The sequence below is a fragment of the Nelumbo nucifera genome, chromosome 6 (genome assembly GCF_055504915.1).
Source record: "Nelumbo nucifera cultivar China Antique chromosome 6, China Antique-T2T, whole genome shotgun sequence".
In the NCBI taxonomy this organism is placed as follows: domain Eukaryota; kingdom Viridiplantae; phylum Streptophyta; class Magnoliopsida; order Proteales; family Nelumbonaceae; genus Nelumbo; species Nelumbo nucifera.
In genome coordinates this window covers 34,308,790-34,318,851 of record NC_142654.1, presented here as the reverse complement: position 1 = coordinate 34,318,851, position 10,062 = coordinate 34,308,790, and the positions used below count along the sequence as shown (strand labels likewise).

The window sequence follows — 10,062 nt, the reverse complement described above, 5'->3', positions numbered from 1 at the left end:
TAATACTTTAATAATAGTCTATATTACTGAATACCAAGGTGAAAAGCATTTTAGGTTTTGCTGATTTTCTCTTTGTTATATATTACTAAGGAGAGAGCTACCTAGCTAGTGGGCAATTAATTACTTTCCTCCATAAACAAAACTGGCAGCCTAATTAGCAATTAACCAGGCATCTTCCTGTACAGAGAGAATATATGGAGGTATTTATCCCATGCATTAAGGTTTTGGCAAATTCAAAAGATCAAAAGTCGATCTTTTTTCTGTTTGGTAATCAAAATCTGGAAAGATGAGAAGACATGTGTGGAAAGACCCAAAAAGATTAAAAATGTCCAATTTTGAGAAGCTTCAAATGAAATTTTGTTGTCTTTAAAAGTCTAATAAACCAAGTCGCTTATCAAATGGTCTTTGTCTTTAAAGGCAGGACCCCAAAAGCTTAATACGTCCTTTGGTCATCTGAGCTGTTGGAAGATCTTTTTAAAAGGACTTGCCGAACAACACCTAGGTAATCTTTAAATTAAGAACCCATTTGGGCACTTGAATCAGTTATGATTTTAGTTTTTTTCTCCAATACTGATTAGGACTAGATTATCACATATTAAGAAGAGATTAGAAGACTAAACACTGGGGTAGTGGCATCCAACTAGGGTATCTAAAAGTACAATCAACTCTATCCTTTGCATAATGTTGTTCTAGACGAATGGAAGATATGCTTCATTGCTTTGTTTGTCCTCAATACTGTTCAGAGAGAACATTCGAAAAAAAAAAAAAAACAAAAAAACAAAAAAGAAAGAAAAACTATTTCAGGAAGGATACTGCAATAAATGGTGTAATTAATAAAACCAGACAGGAAGCATAATCCTGGTTCAATTTGCTTCCTTGTTGATGTTTTAGGTATCTTATTATGTGAGGTCATTGATGCAATTCTTAACAGTGTCAAGATCTAGTTCAGGCAACTCTAGAAAATGATGTCTCCAAGTTTAGATCAATTGCTATTACATCTGAAAACTGATGGACTCTCCTATTAGCTAGATATTAAAGAAAATGTAGACAATATATATATATATATACCTTCTAAAAGACGCTAGGAATATATCTAAGTGTTGGAAAAAAAAGTGAAATGGCATACTAGCTTGCACGAGTGGGAGATGTCTTAGCAACTTGAAGCACAGAAAGTTTGAAAATTAAAGCTGATCAAAAGAAATGTGATGCATTTGCTCTATTAGAAACTCCAACCATTAAATTTAAAGAAGGATCTAGAAAATCCATTTTTTCAGAGAGATAGTGTAACAGTGGAATCCTGTGGTACGAAATACTTGAGGAAAAGATAAAGGTAAAAAGATGCAAAATTAAAAATAATTAATTTTATAATTATTCCCTAGGATAACTTCCCCTTTAACTACCACTCTAGCTCTTTCCAAATTATATAAATAAGTTATATCTTATTATACTTTTCTTTTATTATTATTATTATTATTATTATTATTATTATTATTATTATTATTATTATTATTAAATAAACTGAAAAGGTAAAGTCATGGTATATATTAATTATTAGTAATTATGGACAAAGGTTCAAAGTATTCATACAATACAATGATACATACGTGTGATATGCAAAAATTGCATATATATTGTACAATTTAAAGTGGGAAAAGGTATTAACCATTGAATATGACCACTTGTCCTAAATTCTTGTATGAAAGTTACTAAAAATTAATATGTATCGACCGATACGCATCGATATATTGGCGATATGATAGAGCTTGACTAGGGATTGAGCTTGTCATTCATGAGTTTATTTATCATTTATGAGTCAAAAGACTTGACAGTGAGAAATACAGAGTTGTCTAATTAAATCCGTCTATATCTAACCAACCCAATGAGAGACAATGTGATATTTGAAAGTGACCCCATCTTAGCTTTCATCCATATATACAACAAAAACCCCACGTTCCTTCCCCCTCCACTCCCAAAAAACATCATCTAATATATAATTTTGGATAAATTGGCCATGTGGATCTTCTTTCTTCCTTGTCAGATCTACACCGTCCACTCAACCCCCTCAGCCTCTATATATACACCCAGATCACCTCTCTTCTTTCTCAAACTTGTTCTCTTCTCCCGCTCACCACCTCCACCCACCCCCTCTCCCTCTCTCAGATTTGCTTAGAATCTCAAAATATACAGTTTCTCCCTGAGGTCATCAATGACTTGCTTTAAGGCCTCCAAGAAGGTTAGCTACTTAGCCATGGCTGATATGATTCTATCTTCTTCTTTCTACTATAAAAAACCAGTCATACCTTCTGCGTTTCTTTAGCTCTCCTTCTCCTCACTGTGTTTTCTGTATATTGTTTATTGGGTCAAGCTTTTCATTAATGGGAGGTGACAAGCTTGTGTCTTTGATTTATTTTCTTAAAAGTTCATGAACTGATCAATCTGGTTGATGCACGCATTACTTTACATTCTGGAGACATGCAATGCAGTTAGTATGCTCATCAGTTCCTAATATTAATTCTTACTCAAACAAAATATTGCAGGCTAAGATCAATGAACTGGTAGAGGTAGAGGATAGAGAGATGAAAGCAGGAAAAGAAGATTACACTCTTGACGGAACTGTGGATCTACACGGCCGACCTGCAATCCGAGCAAGAACAGGACGATGGGCTGCAGGAATCCTCTTACTCGGTACTATTCCGAACTGAAGAGAATAATTTAATAACAAGATCAATATATTAAATGTCTTCTTTTCAGTTTCTTTATCATTTCTATTGCTTAAAAAAATTTTTTTTTCCTCGTAAGTAGCTTTCCTAAACCAATCTTTTTAAGATATTTCACTAATAGTTCTTTAAAGGGAAAAAAGTCTGGTTCACCTTCTTCCCCCAAAAGAAGTCCACAGTGCATGATGAACATGTTCTCATTTCTTTCTCTCTCTTCTGTGCTTTTAATTTGCATAAAATAGCAGCTTCTTCCATCCTTCATGTACTCTGTATTGCTATATCTGAGAAAGAGACAACAGAAATGAAGGGATTGTTTGGTAAATCAAATGTGTTGCTCTGCTACTTCGTGCTTCTGGGCCTACGCCACGAGAGAGAGACGGAGAGATTCAACAAATTAAGCTTATAATTTGGTCGTTAATGTATGGGTCACCTGTATCGTGACCCATCAACCACAAGAGATATATGATTCAACCTACTTTACATCATATCAGACCACCTTTTTTGCACTAGACATCAAAAGGGACGGTGGTGATGGAATCACATGGATGTCACATGATGGAAACATTCAAGGGAGAGAGGGGAGGGGGGTAAGACAACAAACACATCAAGATGGGTCCCATTAAAAGTTGTCATAGGTTTGATTGAAAACGATCGACCTGCAGATTGAAGGATTCCTACCATTAGATTATCCGCAATAGGCCCCACCTGAAGGATAACTCCTAAGGGAACTCGTCTATCTAGGCTTTCGTGGAACACAGACTGGGTCCTGTTGCATGGACCCACAGAATTGTCTGGAACGCCTAATTTCATGCATGCCTTGCATTGAAAAGCTCACCACACCAAATATTTAACTTAGGGCCCGTTTGAGAGGGCTACCAAAATTAGTTTTACTGGAAGTTTATTAATTTCTCCCCTCAAAAGCTCTTTTTCGGTTTATTATTACATATAGCTTGACAGCTTTCCATGTGAAATCTACCAAACCGCTTCACGAAAGCCCTCCCAAACAGGCACTTAAGATTACGTAAAGTAGGAAAATTCTGTAAAATTTTTAGACATCAGTTGCATAAATATCTGGACTCCGGAGAGCTCCCAAATATTAATTCATAAAAATCATATGGTTAAAAGTCATACCCAATGGATGGTCTTGATCTTTCGATCATCCATCCAAACACGATGCAAGAGCTCACAGGCTCTTATTCACTCAGGAAACCCTATTTTAATACATATTGACCAAAATGCCCATATAGACTAAGAGCTCACTGTAGCCCATATGCATATCAACCACCTACAATGAATAAAGCCTTCTTCTATATATGCATCTATATCTTATTATTCGTCCACCCATGTTTGATTCATCAAAAATGGAATCAACCTTCTGAGTTGACTGCAGCTCCAACCTGCTTCCTAGGTCTTTGATTCTACATGCTGCTCTATAATTCTTGAACCAGAGAGAGTTTTCCTTTAACACTAAAGACTAACGAATTAAGTTTCTGAATATCTATCTGTTTGACGATCTGCAACAGTGAATCAAGGGCTGGCTACACTGGCTTTCTTCGGAGTTGGGGTGAACTTGGTGTTGTTCTTGACCAGAGTGTTGCAACAGGACAACGCAGATGCAGCAAACAACGTTAGCAAATGGACTGGAACCGTTTACATCTTCTCTCTCGTGGGTGCATTCCTTAGTGACTCCTACTGGGGAAGATATAAGACCTGTGCCATCTTCCAACTTATCTTTGTCATAGTAAGTAAAACCATTAAGAGCTGGTTTCTTTTTCACTAAAGAGATTGACAAAGACAAATGATGATTGAGTTGAATGCAAGGCAACTCATGACTCAGTTCAGCCGACTCATTTCTTTGGCTTAGTTGATCTTACAGGAGGAAGGAAAAGGAAAGAAATAAAAGAAGAAGAAGACCTCTCTGTTTTCCCAAGCCTTTTTACTTGACCCTGGTTCAAACTGGACCTGTAGAGACTTGGCTGAATCATCTATATTAATAGTTTTTCTTAAAGATCAAAAGAGAAAAAAAAAATCAAGGACCGACTTAGCAACCTGGTTGCAACACTTGAGTTGATCTGTTAATTATACAACTCAGATCAATTAGCAGAGAAAGTACCCATGCTTTTGCTCTAAGTGTCTCTGTTAATCACTTGGCTATCAAGTTCATCATGTCCGACGTTATTCAATTTCAAGTCGGCTCAGAACAAGCAAACTCGTCAACTAGCTAGTTGATTGTTTACATATATCATGATTCATGAGTTGCCTTGGAACTTACAGGTCTATATACAGTTATATTCATACTGTCAGTCTCTCTAGTGGGTACTGTCTAATTAAAGCTAGAAATAAAGTTTCATCACCTCCTTTATTATGAAGTTTTAGAACACCAACTGATTGCTTATTTGTTTATCTACTACGAAATTGCTCACAAATTAGTTTATCTTGATAACTAGTTGTTAAAGTGACTGTTTTCTGATGACAGGGCTTGGCATCATTATCATTGTCATCATATCTCTTCTTGGTAAAGCCAAGTGGTTGTGGAAATGAGCAGAAGCCATGTGGATCCCACTCCAACTTCCAAATTGGCTTATTTTATCTATCCATCTACCTGATTGCTCTAGGAAATGGAGGGTATCAACCTAATATTGCCACCTTTGGGGCAGATCAATTTGATGAAGGAGATCCCAAGGAAGGACACTCTAAGGTTGCATTCTTTAGTTATTTCTACTTGGCCTTGAACCTTGGCTCCCTTTTCTCAAATACCATACTGGGGTATTTTGAGGATGAAGGAATGTGGGCCTTGGGGTTTTGGGCTTCAACTGGCTCTGCCTTTGTAGCTCTAGTCTTGTTTCTGGTTGGGACCCCAGGGTATAGGCACTTCAAGCCAAGTGGAAACCCTCTCTCTAGGTTCTGCCATGTGGTTGTTGCAGCAACAAAGAAATTGAGGGCTGAGTTTCCACCAAGTGGAGATAATCTATATGAAGTAGATGGGAAGGAATGTGCAATCACTGGGGGTAGAAAGATACTCCATACTGAAGGATTCAGGTAACTTGACAGATATTATTATTTTATATGGTTTTTCTTTTGATAGCAGGACTTTGGCATCTTAAATCTGTAGACCATATTAACTAATATTTCTCTAATTCATGGGGCACCAGATTTTTGGACAGAGCAGCAATTATTACATCAAAGGATACTACCCCACATAACAAAGGCTGTCACAGTCCATGGAATCTATGCACAATAACTCAAGTTGAAGAAGTGAAATGCATACTGAGACTTCTCCCCATTTGGCTATGCACAATACTCTACTCAGTGGTCTTCACTCAAATGGCTTCTCTCTTTGTCGAACAAGGCGCAGCTATGAAGACTACCATTTCAAATTTCCGGATCCCTCCCGCAAGCATGTCTAGCTTTGACATTTTAAGTGTTGCAGCTTTCATATTCATTTACAGGCGAATTCTTGATCCATTTGTTAGCACACTAAAAAAGGCTTCTGGTAAAGGGCTTACAGAGCTGCAGAGGATGGGTGTTGGGCTAATTATAGCAATAATTGCAATGGTTTCTGCAGGAATTGTGGAGTGTTATAGGCTAAAGTATGCAAAGCAAGATTGCAAACACTGTGAAGGCTCAAGTTCTTTGAGCATCTTCTGGCAAATCCCCCAGTATGTGCTTATAGGAGCCTCTGAGGTGTTCATGTATGTGGGCCAATTAGAGTTCTTCAATGGGCAGGCACCTGATGGATTGAAAAGTTTTGGCAGTGCACTCTGTATGACATCTATTTCACTTGGGAACTATGTGAGTAGCTTACTTGTGACCATGGTCATGAAGATCTCTACTGAAGATAATATGCCAGGATGGATTCCAGGAAATCTTAACAAGGGTCATCTAGACAGGTTTTACTTCCTCTTAGCAGTTTTGACCACTCTGGACTTTCTTGTATATGTGGCATGTGCTAAGTGGTACAAGTATATGAAGCTGGAGGATAAGTGTGTTAATATGGGTGATGAAGATGAGAATGACCAAATCTGGAGTGTCTAGTTTCAAGGATTTCAAATATTATTTCACTGTCAAAGACAAATTACTTGACTGATTAAATAAAAGGGAGTTGGAGACCTTGTACTTAATTTTAGGAACTGTAATTACCCAAAAAAAAAACACGTTCACTCGGCTACTTGTACACACATTTTCACCCCAACCCTACTTAGCCCAAGCAATCTAATTGAGAATAAAGATGACCTCGGTGGCTAAAGTGATTAGGAATGGGAGATATGAGCAGCAGTGATTAAGGTTCTTCTGTTTTCCTCCCCATTGTACACATGTTTCCCTTGCTAAGCCTAATGGGTATATGTTTGTGTGGATTTTTAATGTAAAAGAGTTCAAATGTATGTAGAGCAGCTTAATTTGTCAACATTAATGTCCCATTGTAAATTGCTACTTCTAAAACTACAGCTCCAAAGCATGGAAATGACCCCCAACCCATGAAAATAATGATCTTTCTTTCATAGTCTTCTTCCCCCTAACAATTTCAAGTAGCATGTCAATACCAAGAATTAAAGATTATTCCTTAACAATGAACTCTAATTTTCATTCTCAAGATTCATGGATAGAAAAGGATTACTCAAATTTAACACTCTTTCCAAGGTCAAGCTCTTTTGATGAGGAGAGCCCTTGGGACATGCTCAAGAAGATTAAATGTATGCTGTGAATCATGTATTTCAATGGATATAATTGCAATAGTTTAGACCCTTTCCATCATGCACACCCATCTTTCTGGGGTTAACCAATTCTAGTGATTTGATAACCCGAGTCATTCTCTTGGGATGGTACTAGTTGACTGATCTATCTCACCAACTGAAATCAATCCGCCTATAAGATTTTGAAGCATTGAGATAGAAATTTTGAAACATCAAACTTATGCATATTTCTTCAAGTTTCATGGGGTTGATCAGAAATCGGACTCGAGTTCAATGGCGCAACCTCTGACGAAGTGGGGACACAAGGTGAATGACAGACGAAGTCCACCATCTCACTAAGGTCGGCACTAATGTCCCCGAGCTTCTCATGGGGAATGTGTGGGACTCACCCCTCAAACCTTGCACTCTCTAGCTCCCAAACTTGCTCACTTGCTTTTCACCTCATACAATTATATATGACCAACTCGGCCTAGTCAATCACCACTTTCTCTTTACTAACTTGAGCGTTGAAGTGCACTTCTCCAAAGAATTACCTTGGGGTTTCTGACTTCTAAACCATCATAGTTCATTCAATTTAGAAACAAATCATCTGCTATTTGTCGAAAAGTATCAGATTGGTGTCGTGGATAGGAAACATGGAAAAAAGTCTCTAGATCCACATGCCCAACCTCCTCTAGTGACAATGCCTCCAGTGAACTACTCCACTAGCCACTCCGACCACTCTAGAAACAACTCCACAAAGGGCTTTCACACTAGCAACAATGCATCCCCACCCTGTGAACCGGCAAATGAACCAGACACTTAAAGTAGTTCCACCCACTCTAACATTGGGTCAAAGACCTCCTTGCCACCCTCTACACTAGAGAACTTGATGAGAGGTGATTTGGCCCAACCTAGTAAGTAAAGGACACGTGGATATGACCTGCCAGTGGGATGACAACTCAACAAGGAGAGCCTTGTCAGAAGTTTGGGAGCCAAGGTCTTCGGACACCTCGACACCAAGGTCACTTCGGTCCGAAGTGACACGCAATCGACTCTAGAAACTTCTCAATGGATTCCGAATCTCCCAGGATCATGCCGTATAACGGCAGGTCTTATCCTCTCCCTGCCCGAATCGGGTGGTAACGATAGACTTCATTGACTGATACGTTACTCTCCTTCTAAAGCGGAACGGATCCCATCCATATGGGTCGAGAATCCCGGAGCTGTTTTGTGAGACCCACGACAGCTCAACTATATAAGGACATCAACCCCCCTGGACCCAGGTACGCATGATTAAGTGCATTCTAGCTCTCCTACTTCTCAAACTCTCAGCTCGCATATTACTATTACTGACTTAAGCATCGGAGTGACCCCACCAGGTTAGCCACCCTGGGTTCTTTAATTCCTCATTTTCTTTGCAGTTTAAGAGACCTACTTGGTGACAAACGTCCGAGATGCCCTACAGATAGGAGCATCTAGATTACGCACCATCAATTGGCGTTGTCTGTGGGATACGATCAAAAGGTCATTTCAATCCCAGTCTCAACCTCAACCTCAGTTTCACTCTCAATGGCATCTTCTAGCAATACCGGAAAGGGTTTCGACATGAGCGTCACCGGGGGCCAAGAACAACATACAACCATCCCCCAAGGTTCCTCGGTGACCATCGGTCAGTTCACTATCCCCCTGACAGCTTCGGGGGTCCCATCACTATCTGTGTCACAGACCACCCAACAAGTGAATGTCCTGTTCTCCCAAGTGAACACCACATTCTCAAAGCCTTATGTGATCCCCCCTAGGGTCGGGCATTCACAATTCAACGACCTCGTTCAGAGCATCTGGACGATGCAAATCCAGATGCAACAGATTCACCTGTTCTAGTAGTTCCAACAATATTATTTCTAACAGCAGTACCAGCAGCAGTTCCCACCGCTGCAGCCGAACCAACCAATAGGTCAATATCAAGGAAAGATTCAGAACCAAAATCAGCAACGGACCCATCCGAGCGTCCGTTAGTCTCCCCCCAGGGCGAGAGAACCTCACAGGTATTGGTCCCTCCCAGGGGACGAACCCCACCTCGGGGCAAAGTAGGTGAACGGCGTACTCCCCCAGCCTCTCAAAGGACAAGTCCGAGCTAAGCCAACCCAAGAGGAATAGTCGGCAACTTCCGAAGCAGGAGAACGTAGATCATCATCTCGGGGCCTGAGGTGCGGGCTCAAGAGGAGACCCCTTGGCACCCCGTGACAGCCAACACTGGTCTCGCGATGAAGAAGAAGTGGTGAGAAGGACCCCCGATCCACCTCGCCCAGTCATTTGGAGCAAAATTGAAATACCTGACAACACCGGAGCTGGCAGCACAAATGCCAGGCCAGCAAAGCAGTAGTGGCAACGTCGTAAGACTCGCCGTTCCTCAGCCAAGAACTGCTCGCCAACAAAGCCCAACCAAACGATACATCGAAGTAGAGAAAGAGAAGAGATAAGCTTGGTGGACACAAGAATGGCACCTGCTTTGTTGAGCCAGCCATCCCCCCCATCACCCGAGCTCCTAACGTCCCCGATGCCGAAGGATTTCAAAGTACCACCATTGGACAAGTATGACGGGTCTTTTGACCCATCCCAGATGCATCTTGCTGGTGCCGATGAAGCTTGTATGTGCATGGGTTTCTCCACTA

The 10,062-nt window shown here is 40.2% G+C and overlaps 1 protein-coding gene across 1 annotated transcript; it reads left to right on the top strand.

Moving 5' to 3' along the window:
* The first annotated feature begins 2,083 nt into the window (after positions 1-2,083).
* Positions 2,084-7,122, top strand: LOC104606447 (protein NRT1/ PTR FAMILY 7.3-like). The gene is made up of 5 exons (XM_010271667.2): positions 2,084-2,233; positions 2,538-2,685; positions 4,241-4,458; positions 5,194-5,756; positions 5,870-7,122. Exons 1-5 carry the CDS (start codon positions 2,207-2,209, stop codon positions 6,750-6,752), a joined length of 1,839 nt encoding a protein of 612 aa, XP_010269969.1. The 5' UTR covers positions 2,084-2,206; the 3' UTR covers positions 6,753-7,122.
* The last annotated feature ends 2,940 nt before the right edge of the window (positions 7,123-10,062 follow it).

Coding starts and splice junctions, on each gene's coding strand:
- LOC104606447 (XM_010271667.2), top strand. CDS start 2,207: ATGACTTGCTTTAAGGCCTCCAAGAAG. Junction 2,234..2,537: donor GCTTTAAGGCCTCCAAGAAG/GTTAGCTACTTA, acceptor AAAATATTGCAG/GCTAAGATCAATGAACTGGT. Junction 2,686..4,240: donor TGCAGGAATCCTCTTACTCG/GTACTATTCCGA, acceptor GATCTGCAACAG/TGAATCAAGGGCTGGCTACA.